Source organism: Lagenorhynchus albirostris, chromosome 18, assembly GCF_949774975.1.
Source record: "Lagenorhynchus albirostris chromosome 18, mLagAlb1.1, whole genome shotgun sequence".
NCBI classification, from domain to species: domain Eukaryota; kingdom Metazoa; phylum Chordata; class Mammalia; order Artiodactyla; family Delphinidae; genus Lagenorhynchus; species Lagenorhynchus albirostris.
Genome location: NC_083112.1, coordinates 15315175 through 15333078, shown reverse-complemented (window position 1 = coordinate 15333078; position 17904 = coordinate 15315175). Strand labels below are relative to the sequence as shown.

The window sequence follows — 17904 nt, the reverse complement described above, 5'->3', positions numbered from 1 at the left end:
GAAAGTGATGACTCTAAAAATGGTCAGTTTACCTAATGGTTTTTCCCAGGAGATTTACTGGCTTTGAGTTAACTTCAGCAACAACCACGAGCAAACCTTTAGTTTAGATAAATAAGCAAGTTTTGAGATTAACAAGGATAATAAACTGATTTTCAATTCAAATATATAATAAATCAGCTTCTATATGATACATACACTCACAGGGTAACTAGAATCTGTTTTCAAGACAGAGTTGGAGAGTGACTGGATCACTGAAGACTTGCTATGCTTACGAGGGTTTGCGTGAATGTTTTCAGAAGCTGGCTGGTTTGTAGGTACACTTGAAGGATTCGGGAGGAGGTAAGGTCACTGCTAGAAGCTGGGATGATCAGCCTGAGCGCCCATGTGCTGGGGAGACTGGGGAGTGAGCAAATACTCAGCCCAGAATCCAAATTGGCAGCTAGGAAAAGCCCAGCCCTCGATTCCAAAGCCGCTGCTACGTGCCTCCCAGTATAGCTGGGGGTCATGCCTCATGCACTCCACAGGCCAAAAGGGGTGTAAGCCCCTGCTTCTCCACTTTGGGGATATTAAATACTTGCCTACAACGTTCTATGGGGTGGATGGTGATTCCAACCACCACAGACAGTGTGTTCAGAAAATTATCCTCAGAGTGGTGGTCGAGAGGGGTGTTTGGACTAGATAAACTGTTTCTCTGCCACTTAATTTTAGTACAACATAAAATTTTAAATTTAAATTTAAAAAAATTTAAAAATTTAAAAATACTGGATACACCAAGGCAACAAGACCCCACGTTTGTGCCCAAGCAGCACTTACTTCTGGCTTTTGGCTATCTTTCCCGACATCTCCATTTCATACATGGTCTGCAGTCGGCACTTCACGAGCTCGGTGGGGCAGAGGACCAGAGCAGCAAAGGCAGAGGCAAAGGAACCAGCAGCTGCATTCTGCAGATCACTGGAAGGACGCAAGCACAGGAGGCGGTTACCCACCCATTGTTCATTCGCTCGGTCTCAGCATGCCGAAACACTGGTGGTAAAGGAGAGCAAGCTTGAGGGGAGAAGACGACTTCCTCAGTGCCCACGAGGCACCTGCTGCTTCCTCTGAGGAGCCCACGACCCTGTGAGGGTGACAGCAGTACCCCAATTTTCATATGGCGAAAATGACGCTTAGAGATGCCACGAACTGTGCTCAGAGTCACACAGCTGCTAAGCGGCAACGCTAGGTTTCAAACCCAGGTCTGCCTGATTGCAAGCCCGTGTTCCTTTTATTAGGCATAGCTCTGTGGGCTGGACGTTTGTGCCCCTCACCCCCAGATTCTTAAGTTGAAGCCGTAACCCCCAATGTGATGGTATCTGGAGGAAGGCCCTTGGGAGGTAGTTAGGTTTAGATGAGGTCAGGAGGGTGCAATTCTCTTGATGAGATTAGTGTCCCTGTAAGAAGAGACCAGAGAGCTGGCTGGCGCTCTCTCCACCATGTGAGAACACAGCCAGCTGTCCCTCTGCAAAGCAGCAAGAGGACCTTCACCAGACACTGAATCAGCCGGCATCTTGTTCTTGGACTTTCCAGCCTCCAGAGCTATGAGAAACAAAGTTTTGTTGTTTAAACAACCCAGCCTGGGGTATTTTGTTCTAGCAGAGCCAGAACTAAGACAGAAGTGACACAGAAAAACCAAACCAAACCAAACAGTGTGGGGGAAAAAATTCCCTATGGTCCCACCACCCCAACACACACATTATTAATACTTCAGTGTGTTTGCCACTGAGCTTTAAATAAAAACAGGTTTCGAGGCCATCCCTACGTGCCTCTGGATTCAGCCCAGAACAACCACAAGTGTAGTGTAACTGCTACAGATGAAAACCCAGGATACATTTTTAACCAAAATGTTGCTCATTGAAAAAAGATTTCCCAGTTCAGCTGATGACCTCCCGGACCTCAGCTGCACAGAGGGCACGAGGTGGGCCAGTGGTGCTGCCAGTGTGAGTCAGCAAGCTCGACGGTTGTAGGGCAAATGGCGAAGCTGGAGATATAAATGGAAAATGAATGCACATAGTACAAAAATGCAAGAATTCACTTCATCTCACATGGGCTCAGTACCACCAGCCTCAGTCACCAGCAGGGGAGTGAAACTGGAAAGAATACGGGGGAAAGTACAAGAAACAAATCGCCAGGAAGACTCCTGAGAGTTCACGGGGGTCAGCAAAGGAGACCCTCTCCAAGCCTTGGGAGGACGTTCTGTCATGAGAGCACCACTGGCACCTACGGGGACGATCTTTAGTTGCACAGAAAGGACTGAGCTGCTCACAGCAACAACTAGCTGTGACACTCGCCTGTTAACTGCCAGCATCCGGCTGTCACTGGACGACCAGAACTCACAGACCTCCAGAAGCCCCCAAAGGTAACCCCCTAGGCAGCCTGCCCAGGTGGCGAGGTCCCCTCACGATTTCTCTTCCATCTGTGAGCAGAGAAGCCTAATAGAACTACCACATTCAACTGTCCTAAAGTTACAATAAACCACCCCACTCACACCAATGGACAGATCATCCAGACAGAAAATCAATAAGGAAACACAGGCCTTAAATGACATATTAGACCAGATGGACTTAATTGGTATTTGTAGAACATTCCATCAGAAAGCAGCAGAATACACATTCTTCTCAAGTGCACATGGAGCATTCTCCAGGATAGACCACATGCTAGGCCACAAAGCAAGCCTTGGTAAATTTAAGAAAATTGAAATCATATCAAGCATCTTTTCCAACCACAACACTATGAGATTGGAAGTCAGTCACAGGAAAAAAAACTGTAAGAAACACAAACACGTGGAGGCTAAACAGTATTACTAAACAACCAATGGATCACTGAAGAAATCAAAGAGGAACTAAAAAAATACCTAGACACAAATGACAACAGAAACACTACAATCCAAAACCTATGGGATGCAGCAAAAGCACTTCTAAGAGGGAAGTTTATAGCAATACAATCTTACCTCAGGAAACAAAAAGAAAAATCTCAAACAACCGAACCTTACACCTAAGGCAACTAGAGAAAGAAGAACAAAACCCAGTTAGTGGAAGGAAAGAAATCATAAAGATCAGAGCAAAGGGCTTCCCTGGTGGCGCAGTGGTTGAGTCTGCCTGCTGATGCAGGGGACACGGGTTCAGTCTGCCTGCCGATGCAGGGGACACGGGTTCATGCCCCGGTCCAGGAAGATCCCACATGCCATGGAGCGGCTGGGCCCATGAGCCATGGCCGCTGAGCCTGTGCGTCCGGAGCCTGTGCTCGGCAAAGGGAGAGGCCACAACAGTGAGAGGCCTGCGTACAGCAAAAAAAAAAAAAAAAAAAGATCAGAGCAGAAATAAATGAAATAGAGATGAAGGAAACAATAGAAAAGATCAATGAAAGTAAAAGCTGGTTCTTTGAAAAGATAAGCAAAATTCATAAAGCTTTAGCCAGATTCATCAAGAAAAAAAAGGGAGAGGGCTCAAATCAATAAAACTAGAAATGAAAAAAGTTATAACCGACACCACAGAAATACAAAGGATCCTAAGAGACTACTACAAGCAACTATATGCCAATAAAATGGACAACCTAGAAGAAACAGACAAATTCTTAGAAAGGTACAACCTTGTAAGACTGAACAAGGAAGAAACAGAAAATATGAACAGACCAATCACAACTAATGAAATTGAAACTGTGATTAAAAAACTCCCAACAAACAAAAGTCCAGGACCAGATGGCTTCACAGGTGAATTCTATCAAACATTTAGAGAAGAGTTAACACCTATCCTTCTGAAACTATTCCAAAAAATTTCAGAGGAAGAAACACTCCCAAACTCATTCTATGAGGCCACCATCACCCTGATACCAAAACCAGACAAAGATATAACAAAAAAGGATAATTACAGGCCAATATCACTGATGAACACAGATGCAAAAATCCTCAACAAAATACTAGCAAACTGAATCCAACAATACATTAAAAGGGTCATACACCATGATCAAGTGGGATTTATCCCAGGGATGCAAGGATTCTTCAATATCCACAAATCAGTGTGATAGACCACATTAACAAACTGAAGAATAAAAACCATACGATCAACAATAGATTCAGGAAAAGCTTTTGACAAAATTCAACACCCATTTATGATAAAAACTCTCCAGAAAGTGGGCACAGAGGGAACTTAGCTCAACATAATAAAGGCCATATAGGACAAACCCACAGTTAACATCATTCTTAACGGTGAAAAGCTGAAAAGCATTTCCTCTAAGATGAGGAATGAGACAAGGATGTCCACTCTGGCCACTTTTATTCAACATAGTTTTGGAAGTCCTAGCCATGGCAATCAAAGAAGAAAAAGAAATAAAAGGAATCGAAATTGGAATAGAAGTAAAACCTCACTGTCTGCAGATGGCATGATACTAAACATAGAAAATTCTGAACATGCTACCAAGAAACTACTAGAACTCATCAATGAATCAGTAAAGTTGCAGGATACAAAATTACTACTCAGAAATCTCTTGCATTCCTATGTACTTACTACAAAAGATCAAAAAGAGAAATTAAGGAAACAATCCCATTTACCATCACATCAAAAAGAATAAAATACCTAGGAATAAACCTACCTGAGTAGGCAGAAAACCTGTACTCTGAAAACTATAAGGCACTGATGAAAGAAATCAAAGATGACATAAACAGGGGAATTCCACGGCAGTCCAGTGTTTAGGACTCCATGCTTTCACTGCAGAGGGCCTGGGTTCAATACCTTGTTGGGGAACTAAGATCCCACAAGCCATGTGGCACGGTCACAAAAAAAAAAAAAAAAAATACCATGCTCTTGGATTGGAAGAATATTGTCAAAATGACATACTACCCAAGGCAATCTACAGATTGAATGCAGTCCCTATCAAACTACCAATGGCATTTTTCACAGAACTGGAACAAAAAATTTTTTCATCTGTCTGGAAACACAAAAGACCTCAAATAGTCAAAGCAATCCTGAGAAAGAAAAAAGGAGCTGGAGGAATCAGACTCCCTGACTTCAGACTATATTACAAAGCTACAGTAATCATAACAGTATGGTACTGGCACAAAAAGTGAAATATAGATCAATGGAACAGGAAAGAAATCCCAGAAATAAACCCACACACCTATGCTCAGTTAATCCATGACAAAGGAGGCAAGAATAAACAACAGAGAAAAGAAAGGCTCTTCAATAAATGGTGCTGGGAGAACTGGACAACTACATGTGAAAGAATGAAATTTGAACACTCTAACACCATACACAAAAATAAACTCAAAATGGATTAAAGACCTAAATGTAAGGCCAGATACCATAAAACTCTTAGAGGGGACTTGCACAGTGGTCCAGTGGTAAAAAATCCACCTTACAATGCAGGGGGTGTGGGTTCGACCCCTGGTCAGGGAACTAAGATCCCACATGCCACGGGGCAGCTAAGCCCACACGCCACAACTACTGAGCTCGTGTGCCTCAACTAGAGCCTGTGTGCCACAAACTACAGAGCCCACATGCTCTGGAGCCTGCGTGCCACAACTAGAGAGAAGTCTGCACACCACAAGGAAGAGCCCTTGCACTGCAACGAGAGATCCCACATGCTGCAACTAAGACCCAATACAGCCAAAAATAAAATAATAAATAAATCTTTAAAAAAATAATAAAACTCTTAGAGGAAAACATAGGCAGAACACTCTAACATAAATCACAGCAATATCTTTTTGGATCTATTCCTGGAGTAATGAAAATAAAAATAAACAGATGGGACCTAATTAAACTTAAAAGCTCTTGCACAGCAAAGGAAACCATAAACAAAACAAAAATACAACCTACAAAATGGGAGAAAATATTTGTAAATGAAGTGACTGACAAGGGTTAATCTCCAAAATATACAAACACCTCATGCAGCTCTATCTCAAAAAAACAACAACCCAATAAAAAAAAATGGACAGAAGATCTAAATAGACATTTCTCCAAAGAATACATACAGATGGCCAAAAACCACATGAAAAGATGCTTAACATCACTAATTACTAAAGAAATGCAAATCAAAACTAAAATGAGGTATCACCTCACACCAGTCATAATGGCCATCACCAAAAAGCTTACAAACAATAAATGCTGGAGAGGGTGTGGAGAAAAGCGAATCCTCCTGCACTGTTGGTGGGAATGTAAATTGATACAGCCACTATGGAGAACAGTATGGAGGTTTCTTAAAAATCTAAAAACAGAACTACCATATGATCCAGCAATCCCACTCCTGGGCATATATCCAGAGAAAACCAAATCAGAAAGATACATGCACCCCAATGTTCACAGCAGCACTATTTACAATAGCCAAGACATGGAAGCAACCTAAACATCCATCAACAGAGGAATAGATAAAGAAGATGTGGTACATATATACAATGGAATATTACTCAGCCATAAAAAAGAATGAAATAATGCCATTTGCAGCAACACAGAGGGACCTAGAGATTATCATACTAAGTGAAGTAAGTCAGACAGAGAAAGACAAATATCATATGATATCACTTATATGTGGAATCTTAAAAAAAATGATACAAATGAACTTATTTACAAAACAGAAACAGACTCACAGACTTTGAGAACAAACTTATAGTTTCCAAAGGGGAAACATGGTGGGGGGGGGATAAATCAGGAGTTTGGGATTAACATATATAAAATAGATAATCAACAAGGATGTACTGAATAGCACAGGGAACTCTACTCAATATTCTTTAATAACCTATATGGGAAAATAATCTGATAAAGAATGGATATATGTATAACTGAATCACTTAGCTGTACACCTGAAACACAACATTGTAAATCAACTATATTCCAATATAAAATAAAAAAATTTTAAATGTTTTAGAAAAAGTGTTTTGAAACCATAAAAAAAGTTACAATGAACTAATAGTTATAGAAACTGAGGTCAAACGTTACTATAGGCAAACCTTGTTTTACTGCACTTCGCTTTATTCCTCTTTGAAGATACTGCATTTTAAAAAATTTTTTTTTAAACACCTTTATTGGAATACAATTGCTTTACAATGGTGTGTTAGTTTCTGCTTTATAACAAAGTTGAAGGTTTGTGGCAACCCTGAGTTGTCAGAGGATGGTTAGCATTTTTTTTTAGCAATAAAGTATTTTTAAATTAAGGTAGGTACATTCTTTTGGGGACATAACACTATTGCACAGACTACAGTATAGTGTGAACATAGCTTTATATGCACTGGGAAACCAAAAAATTTGCGAGATGGTCTGGAACCGAACCGCAAATATTTGACGTGTGCCTGCATAGAGCCAAGGGCTGCCTACCATCCGGGTCCCGATTTCCTATCCCTGGTGGTCTGGCCTTGGTGCCTCAGGTGGATGTGAAGTGGGTGCCCAGGGCTGAGCCGGCCTGTTACACAGCCGGGCCTCAGAAGAGCTGGCTTGGAGCAGGCCTGCTTTCAGGAGGAAGACACCGCCTGCAGTGTGGCCTTCCTTTCGATTTTAAAGAATGACGCGTCAGACGGCCACCAGGAGACTGTACCGGCACGCGGCTTTTTCTAGGGGTGGGAAGTGCCCGACGCCATCCCCTCCATCCTTCCCCCTTCACTCCTACTTAAATTGTTTGTCAAAACCAAAGCTTAAAGGGTTTGTCTCTTGGCCAGTCTGCAGATCCATACTTGGCCTCCCTCTGGGACTCTCTGTCAACCTGCTGACAGGCCGTAGTCAATCAGGGTCATTGACCAGGGTTTGCCAGTCTCGCTGGAACAAAGGTGGTATCGACAGATACGGACGGCTGTTTTCATCCAAGAGGCGGTAACGCCTGAACGAACCCCAAGCATGCTGATACAGGGCAACCCAGGGCCAAGTCAGATCTGCAGTGGACTTTGGCTTTCTAAAAAATGCTTTCACCTACCAGTGCATGAGATGAGGGACTTGGGCCCCAGGCTGTGCCTATAGTAGAAACGTTTAGAACTGGATCTCAAATGGCAGTCGGCATAGGATGGGATTTTGTAGGAATCAACTGTTTTGTCACCCACTCAACAAACATGTTCCTAAACACTCCTGCTGTGTCAGAGCCCGTCCAGCCAAAGGTGAAAAGAGAGCGCTACTCAGGGAGTGTTCAAACCGAGAATATTTACCGTATCACTGCAGAAATTCATAACAGGTGGTCACAAGCAGTTCCTTTCCCTGCTTCTATGTAATTATTAATGTTTTCTCTAGACCTGACCCCTACAAAGTACTCCAGAGCCCCGCCTGTGGTCTTGAGGGAAGAATGCCGGATTCGGGGTGCAGAAGACACGGGCTGCAGTCCCGGCTCTGTCACTTATTAGCCCAGTGATCTTCAGCGCATCAGTATCTGTACCAGAGTTTCCCCATCTATAAAACAGATACCATCACCTGCCTGGATCCTTGCGCAGGACCACGGTGAGGGCTAAGAAAGCACGACACGCATGTCAGAGCTTCGTAAGCTCTCAGGCAGCATTTGCTCACTGGTAATGAGCAACCACTGTTCTGCAGGATGCAAAAGCTGCAGCCCCCCTCCTGTCCCCCACGTTCAAAAAAGACGTGGGTGCTGGGTTAGGCCGAGTGAAAGAGGAAGCTTTCTTCACTGCAGAACCTGCTCCAGAATCTCCTGTGGTTGCTCCATTTCCCTGTCCTTCTCCAAGGATGCTGAAGGAGACCTCAACTCCAGGTGTCCTCAGCTAGGAAGTCTCTCGCTCCAGTGCAAAGAGCTGCAGTCACTGCAGTGCCCTTCCTGTCTGTCTCTACCACGGGACACCACATTCTCCTGGTTTATCTTCTGCTTATTTCTTTACTTCCTCTTTTTCCTGACCCCTCCCTGCTGGAGGGTCCTAGGATCTGTGCTCAGTCCTATAAACACTGTCTCCCTGGGGGATCTCATCCAGTCCCAAGCCTTTAAAAAACAAGTTCCATCTATCAAGATGGGATGCCTGCTATAAATGGGCACATCTCCAGGCACGCCCAAAGACTTCAGTACAAAAGGAACCTACTTTAGCCACGTGGGACCTGTGTTTGCAATAGGGTCTTGAATTCCCACCAAAACAACAGGCAAGACTGCCCTCTGCAACCACGAAGCTGATAACAATAATTTTAAATGATTTAAAATAAACCAATGGGGACTTTCCTGATGGCACAGTGGTTAAGCATCCACCTGCCAATGCAGGGGACACGGGTTTGAGCCCTGGTCGGGGAAGATCCCACATGCCACGGAGCAACTAAGTCTGTGTGCCACAACTACTGAGTCTGAGCACTAGAGCCCACGAGCCACAACTACTGAGCCCGCATGCTACAACTACTGAAGCCCACACGCCTAGAGCCTGTGCTCTGCAACGAGAAGCCACCACAATGAGAAGCCTGCGCACCGCAACGAAGAGTAGCCCCCACTCGCCGCAACTAGAGAAAGCCCGCGTGCAGCAACAAAGACCCAATGCAGCCAAAAATAAATAAATAATTTTTTTTAAAAAGAGTGAAAACTTATAAAATAAATCAATGTTCAAAGGAGTAAAGGCTAAACATCCCAGTGGTTTCCGAATTCCTTTTAGTCTCGGTATAATAAATACCCAAGGAATGACCAAATACACACCCAAGTCTGATGTTTGGGGCAGACTCGACCAATGAAACAGTAGGTTCACCTGCATCTTCTCAGATGCTCTGACCCTTCCTAAAATTCCAAGTTCTTCCTCAAACCTATTTGGCTCTTCCAATACCCTGCATTCTGCTGATGACGTGAAACCCAAAACTCGGGTCACAAGTTGCATCTATGGTTTAAGTTCTGCACTTCTGCCCAGAGAAGTGGCACCAACAGCAGAATTTGAAAAGCATCTTCCCCAAATATCATATGATATCACTTATATTTAGAATTTAATTTTTAAAAATGGCACAAGTGAGCTTATTTACAAAACAGAAACAGACTCAGATCTCGAAACCAAATTTCAGGTTACCAAAGGGGAAACATGGGGGGAGGGGATAAATTAGGAGATTGGGATGAACATAAACACACTACTCTAAATGAAGCAGATAACCAACAAGGACCTACTGTATAGCACAGGGAACTCTACTCAATATTCTGTAATAACCTCTATGGGAAAAGAATCTGAAAAAGAATGTGTGTATATATATATATATATATATATATATGCATAACTGATTCACTTTGCTGTACACCTGAAACTAACACAACATTGTAAATCAACTATACTCCAATTAAAAAAAGAAAAATAATAAAAAAAATAATAATTTTTTAAAGAAAGAAAGAAAAGCATCTTCCTGAAGAATGGAAGGAACGTGAAGGTGGTTGTTTCTATGCGGTGGATTATGGGCAACTCTCCTTTTGCATAACACATGTGCGTTTCCCCAGTTTTCTATGATGGCAATGTATGACTTCTTAATCAAAGGAAGTAGTTATTGTAAAAACGGAAATGTTCTTCTCCATAAGGTCTCATAAAAAGCTTGACTACACAAGTGTTGTTTCTCAAAGAGGTCTCAGTGACCTCAACTTACCTCAGCTTCGCCTGCTTTTCCAATCCAACCATTTTCCGTACCACCTGCTGGCAGAATCCGTAGCACATGAAGAGGACGGAGTTCTCGGCGATGTTGGCAATCAGCGCTGGGCTGGTCCCCTTGTAGAAGCCCCGGAAGCCCACCTGGGAGTAGGTCTTCAGGCAGCAGTCGGTGAGGCCCCTGTACAGGTCGGGGAACGTCTGCATCTTCACCTTCATGGTGTCGAAGGGCTGCCCGGTGAGTACACATGCTGTGCCCCCTACAACCAGGACAGGAATCCTCGTCCAGCACCAGTCTACAGCCACGTGGTAGAGTGCGGCCTCGAGGACCCATGGAGATGAGGGACAGGCAGCCCACCGCAGGGCTTACCTCTGGGTCACTTCATTTTGACCTCCTCCCCCCTCCCCCGCCAACCCTTCTAGCTCAGTCCAATAAAACTTCTAGGGGTCCTTCATGAGTCTGGCACCCCGCTCCAGCCCTGAAAGAGCTCAACTCGGTAGAGGAGAGGACGTGTGTCTGACAGTCAAAGCCACCGGATGTGAAGGTGTGACGTGTGTTCAGGAGCATTGGTCAGAGGGACCTGGGCTCAAAGCCCGACTCTGCTGTGAAATCCTGGCTAAGCGACGTGACCTCCGAGCCTCGATTCCCTATCAGGTTAACGTGAGGATTAGGATAAGGCTCTAACATACTGGCTGCTACACCACAAGTGGCTCATTTACAGCGGTTAACTGTGCCTGTGTGTGCGTCCACATAAAAGGAAGGGGAAGGGAAGAGTCTGGTGTTAATCACGCTTTTGCCTGATGCCCAGTGGTCCTAATGACTATCAGGGAAATAACAGAGGAATAGGCCACAGATAAAGAAAACAAAGGGTCTAATTAGTCCCTGAAGAGCTAAATGTTTGACCCTATGGGAAAACATCTTATTTGGACTCTACCAATAAATGATTTGTATTCAGACAGGAAATGGATTGAAACTTACCCCTGTTTAGCATAAATCATATATTTATATGCTTTTATACGACAAAAGCATTGAATTGCATTCAATTACTTCGATAAAAATTCTGAATGTAAGGAGAAGAATGAACTATTAAACCCTGTAATATCTCCAGACCCTGAACTGGGTCAGCATTTGGGGAACTGTCTGTCACTGGTGAATGCTTCCACCTCCCCTTGGGCCTGGGACGTCCCGTGCTTGTGTCAGGAAACAGCCACTGGATGAGGTTACTAAAACCTCAGCAAAATTGAAGAGAAGGCTTACATATTTCAGAAATGCAATTTCATAACTTAGACATAATACACAGTTACTCCAATGAAGTTGTGGAAAGTAGAGATGGAGAGAGGGCTGTTAAGAATAACTCCCGGGCTTCCCTGGTGGCGCAGTGGTTGAGAGTCCGCCTGCCCATGCAGGGCACGTGGGTTCGTGCCCCGATCCGGGAAGATCCCACATGCCGCGGAGCGGCTGGGCCCGTGAGCCATGGCCGCTGAGCCTGCGCGTCTGGAGCCTGTGCTCCGCAACGGGAGAGGCCACAACAGTGAGAGGACCGCGTACCGCAAAAAAAAAAAAAAAAAAAAAGAATAACTCCCAAGGGGCTTCCCTGGTGGCGCAGTGGTTGAGAGTCCGCCTGCCGATGCAGGGGACACGGGTTCATGCCCCGGTCCGGGAGGATCCCACGTGCCGTGGAGCGGCTGGGCCCGTGAGCCATGGCCGCTGAGCCTGCGTGTCCGGAGCCTGTGCTCCGCAACGGGAGAGGCCACAACAGCGAGAGGCCCGCGTACCGCAGAAAAAAAAAAAAAAAAAAACATTCCAAAAGAGGTGAATGTCAGAATTTTTAAAGTGGGTTCATAATTTTGACAACCTAGATGCATTTTAATTCTATCACAACAGATCCTACAGTCTATCTTTGATAGAGTGACTGAAGGATATAAAATTCCAAAAGCTGAGCATCCCTCATGGGGTAAAATGCCCTTCTATTGCAGAGACACAGACTGAGCCCAGGCATTCACGGGAGGGTAAGAGGATGCCAAGGGCAAGCAAGTGGGTCCACTGTTGCCAAAGTCAGCATCCTCCGCAGTATGGCATTGGGGGAGCGGGGAGTGGTGAAGGGGTCGGGGATGGTGCACAGGGCCTGGGGGGCTTGATTCCACGGCAGGGTGAGGGGCTGACCCAAAGGCACTCAGCGCGTAAGAGGCCGTGGGGCGGAATCCAGGCAGCCCTTGGTTCCCCTGCTCCTTGTCGTCTCTGACCTGGGAGCGCCCTCGCCTGAACTTATCAGTGTCTGCAGACTTCCTCATGAGCCTACTTTGGCCGATTTCTGGTTCATGGAAAAATACTTCGATCTTCCCTGAACCCATGATTTCTTTTTTACAATTAAGACGACGACAGGGGACTTCCCTGGTGGCACAGTGATTAAGACTCCACGCTCCCGGGCTTCCCTGGTGGCGCAGTGGTTGAGAGTCCGCCTGCCGATGCACGGGACACAGGTTCGTGCCCCGGTCCGGGAAGATCCCACATGCCGCGGAGCGGCTGGGCCCGTGAGCCATGGCCGCTGAGCCTGCGCGTCCGAAGCCTGTGCTCCCCGGCGGGAGAGGCAACAACAGTGAGAGGCCCGCGTACCGCAAAAAAAAAAAAAAAAAAAAGACTCCACACTCCCAACGCAGGGAGCCCGGGTTCGATCCCTGGTCCGGGAATTAGATCCCACATACACGCTGCAACTAAGAGTTCGCATGCCACAACTAAGGAGCCCGTGAGCCGCAACTAAGACCCGATGCAACCAAATAAATAAATATTAAAAAAAAAAAAGACGACGACAGGATGAGAGAAGGCGCCTCTGACTGCTCTTGATCTGTTGACTCAGGAGGTCCCACCAGATAAAAGGACAATGGGCAACCGGCTCCCCTGGCCTCTTCACTCCAAGGAGCGGTGACCCAATATAAGAATCGGTGAGGGAGGCAAGGGTAAGCCAGGGTCTGCATCTGGGAAGTATGGGCATTCCAGCGCTCCTCCAGCCCTAGAATCATCCAGGAATCTGGAGAACCAAGTAACCACCCAGGCACTTCCAAGTCTGTCACTTGCCTCAGGCTGAAAAAAGGTGACCTTTCTAAAGAGTGGCCTGCGGTGGCAGGTGCTTGCCCAGAACTCGATGGTGCCTAGTGGGGCCAGAGTCCGCCCCAGCACTCGCCCCGCCCACCACTCCTCGGCCAATCCTGGGGCCCCTCCTTTCAGGGCTTTAAGACACAGTAAAAAGTCAGCCTGATTTACCAATGACATTTCTAAGGGTATCCTTTCTCTCCCCCAGCAGTTGTAAGGACAGTAACTAGGATTTTCCCTGGAGAGATGGCACAGTGTTATTTTTGCGCTCTAAGGCCTCTGAAGGCTGCCAGGCTTGGGGTGGAATCCTGCATATCCCAGCCACATGGCAATGGACGAGTGGCTTCAGCTCTGAGCTGTGATATGTTCCAGCTGTCACCCGGGGACACCCACACCATACCCTGACTCATAGCTCTAATACAGCGGGAACTACTCTACCTTCTGCTGTGTTTGCAACACAGTATCACACCTGTATTAAGTGGATTCATTCCAGGGTTAAAGCATGTCGCTTCTGGAGCTACAAAGGCAATGTCTTCACCAGAGCTCACTTGCAGAAGGTATTTGAGGAACAAAGGAGGGGTTTTCTCTGGGATTACCTGCGGCCCCCGCCGTAAGGTCAATGGCAGCTTGGATGGCAGGATTGGATTTCATGTTTGCCCACTCCTCTGCTGGGTTCCGCGGAGGGCAACTCTCACGAGCTTACAATGGGCACCTCATATCCCTAGAAGGAGGCAAGAGTTCACCATCAGTTGGGCCTCTGCAGCCCCCCTTTCTCTAGGCCTGCTGCCTAGCTACTGGACTTGAACTTCAGGGAACCGGGAAACTGTCTCTACGTTGCTCCAAAGGAGGGGGCTCGAGCTGTCAGAGCAGCTTAGTGATCCGCCTCCCCTTCTCCCTGCCCACCACCTCCCCATGAAAAGCACGCAGACCAAAAACCTTGCTCACGTAGCACTGCTACAGCCACAGGTGAGGGCACTTCAACCAACCTTTCTGAAACCCTCAAGAAACGAATGCCAATAAGCAAGCCAACCGCACATCCCAAGCCCCATCAAACCAGTTTTTCAGAGGCCTAAGTTAAACCATCAATCCACTGGGTTCTGTTCCAAATTCAGACAGCGGCCTGAGACCCTAAGAGAAGGTCACAAAACAGTAGCCTGGAAAGGAATGGGTTAGGAGCTCGGCCAAGTGACACACGCCTGGGTCTGAATGCTTGCTCTGCCACTGGTATGGTGGCCCTTTGGGCCCCTAAAGCTGGAGGTTCCCGTCTATACAAGGTGAAAAATAAAAGTACTATCATTATAATACGAGGGCAATCAAACAGCCACATCGGACAAATACGATGATGAACTGTGAACACACACCAGGAGGTCTCAGAACAACTACAAAGCACAGCACCAAACATTCCTATCATCATAGGCCTCCCAGAACTTCTCAACCATAAACGTGCACACGAATCACCTGGGGACCTTGTTAAACGGCCGATTCTGATGTGATTGGCTTCAAGTGGGACCAGAAATGCTGCCTGCCTTCACCTGCTCCCAGGTGAAGTTGATAATACCTGGCCATTAACTATACTTTGAGAAGCAACCCCTGGGTCCATTGCGCCCCTAATTTGCTTGATAAGAATCACCTGGGACACTTGTTAAACATTCCAATAACCGGGCTGCTCTCCTGGAAATGTTGATTCAGTAGGTTTGAGCTGGAGCCTAGAAGTTTGGGAAAACCAGAGTCTACTCCTCTACTTTAGACAAAAATCAACCATTGGCAAGGCATGGACTTAATTAATATTGACTAGAAAAGGAGAGGTGCTTCATTCACATAGAATATTAAAATAACCAATACAGAAACCAATTCTGTATGATTTTCAAGCTATGTCACTGACTTACGCCTGAATAACAAGGAATGCTTTTTATCCATCACACTGAAGACCTGTGTGATCCCAGTCAGGACACGTCTCAGAGGAGGGGGTGGGCAGGCTGGATGACCAATGAATACCAACATCTTCCTAATCATCAGCAGCGGAGAATAATTTTAGCCACCAAGAAGTTTTTTAACCACTTGAAGCACGTTGTCAATGACTAGACACCAAGAATCTTTACAAAAAATGTTAAAACCAGCAACAGCACAAGAACACTACTTAATAAAGCAACTAAAATTAGACATACAATTAGATGTACAAAACACTGACTTTATGTTACTGATAGACCTTGAGAGGCAGTACCAATTACTAAGGTTGATAAGACGGTGACCATCCAGTATCTAGAGAAGGATATTAGGGTCCTAACCCAATCTCTTCCTTTTCCAGATGGAAAACTGAGTCCAGAGGAAGACAAGGACTTGTCCAAGGTCATACAACAAGTCCGTGGCAGAGACAGGATTCAACTCAAGTCTTGCCTTTTGGGTCTGTTCTATCAAGCAGAGTATTCCCACCTGGCCAAAAAGAGAAAACAAAACACCCAACCCTGCATTTTAGAGGAAAATGGAGACAAGGGGGGAAAGGAGTCACAGACAGGTCACATCCAATGCAGCTCATTCCCTTGGGGGGGGTGGACATTTCTTTCTTAGAAGAGGCACAGCAGATGGTACTGTGTCATCAATGCGAATTCAACCCTTTTAGATTCAACCCTTTTAGGCAAGTCAAACAAACACATCAACTCCTACAAATAACTACTCGTAGAATTATTAGAACAGTTAACAGTCTTAACAGATTAACTCAGAAGGGGCATCTGTTTCAAATTACGCGTAGCTTTGGCTTGAAGGAGGCAATGGGGCGTGGAGGCAGCCAGACTGATCAAGTTGAGTTAATTAAACTGATTCGTGAGCCTTCGTACCAACTGGAAGAGAAAAACGGAATCCTTTCAGCGTCCCTTTACCCTTCCTTCAAACTACACCGGAGTCAAACTCCAAAAGAAACAACGCAAACCATGTATCTTTTTCATTCCTTCGGGAAATTAACTTCTCGTGTGGGAGAATCCGAGGAGGCCGCATTCCCCACTAGATAACACGAATTGCTCCGGGAAGATTCCAGCTTCAAGGCCGAAGCTGGCGCCCGCCATCCGAGCGCCCAGAGCTGGTGGGGCCCACGGGCGCTGGGATGCAAACCAGTCTCGCCGCTCAGCAGCTGGCTCGGGAGCTCCTGCTCCGGGGCTCGGGATCCCGATCCGCACAAGGGTCAGCTTAAGGAGACAACTTCCAACTTTGTTGTCTTCCCGGCCCTAAACGTTCGCTGACTCTGCCACAACAACCTGCGAGGGTCTCCCATTCATAAGCGCCTCCGCCCTCCCTGCCCGGTGCGGTGCCGGCGTGACACTACGACCGGGCAAATGAGGGCAACCTTTCCCGGGACGTGACCACTGCGCGCAGGAGGCGGCGGGGCCCGAGTCTCCATGGAATCCCAGGCAAAGCGCGGGAAGGCGGCGCTCGCGGGCCCCCGGGCACGTGTGCGGCGCGGCGGGCCCGGGACCCCGGATCTCCACCCCGCCTCCCGGGAGAGTCACGCCGCCCAGGCGCGGAGGCCGGCCGGCCGGCCCGCCCGCCCGCTCCCTCTCCCTCCCTCTCCTCCCGGCCGGTTGCCTGCAGCCCGCGAGCGCCCGGCTGAGTTGCGCTCACCGCCGTGCCGACTGGCCACGTCCTACTCGCGCTCCGCCGCCAGCTCTCGACTCTGGCTCGGCGGCGGGGGCGGCCGCTTAACACCCACGTGGGCTACCGGCCGGCCCTCCGCCCCGCCTCCCGCGCCAGACTGCCGCCGGCAGGCGGCCCCGCGGGCTCAGGAGCGACCCCTGCGGCCGGGACGGGCTGCGCTGGGGCCGGGGCCGGGGCCGGGGCCGGGGCCGGGGCCGGGGCCGGGGCGCCTCCCGCCCGCCCGCCGGGGAAGCGGAAGTCGGCGCGGTGCGGCGGCGCGCTCGGGCCGGGGGGCGCGCCGGGAGCGGGAGGGGCTGGCGGGGCCGGGGGGAGGGCTGGGAGCCGCGGCCTCCACGTCGCTTTCCTGCCGGTTCCCGGAGGCCCTCGGTGAGCTCGTCTCTAATTCGACCTCAGGCGGGGCGGGGGCGGGGGGTGTCCGGAGTGAGGACGAGGGACTGAAGTCTTCAGGCTGGGAAGCTTTGCAGGGACTCGGGGCTCAAGGCTTTAATTTTATGTTATAATTGAGTGCGAAAGTACTGGAAAGGTAGTGATGAAAAATAAATTTGCTTATTGCTGGTAAAAACAAAACCCCAAACATTTCCCAGTCCGCCCTCCGCGAGGACATCCATCTCCACCGATGACATTTCGGAAAGCACACCCACCA

General features: G+C 47.4%; 1 protein-coding gene across 13 annotated transcripts in view; it reads right to left on the bottom strand.

Moving 5' to 3' along the window:
* SLC25A15 (solute carrier family 25 member 15) overlaps positions 1–17355 on the bottom strand; it is a 109456-nt gene extending 92101 nt beyond the window's left edge. For 11 of the 13 annotated variants that reach the window (XM_060128770.1, XM_060128765.1, XM_060128768.1 and 8 more), the window contains exons 1-4: positions 17229–17355; positions 14216–14340; positions 10533–10791; positions 814–951 (exon numbers count right to left, since the gene is read on the bottom strand). In XM_060128770.1, coding sequence (XP_059984753.1) covers positions 814–951; positions 10533–10791; positions 14216–14270 — 452 coding nt within the window. In that variant the 5' untranslated portion in view covers positions 14271–14340; positions 17229–17355. The remainder of the gene's footprint in view (positions 1–813; positions 952–10532; positions 10792–14215; positions 14341–17228) is intronic. The other 2 variants (XM_060128776.1, XM_060128775.1) reach the window with 2 other exon arrangements.
* Positions 17356–17904: the final 549 nt, after the last annotated feature.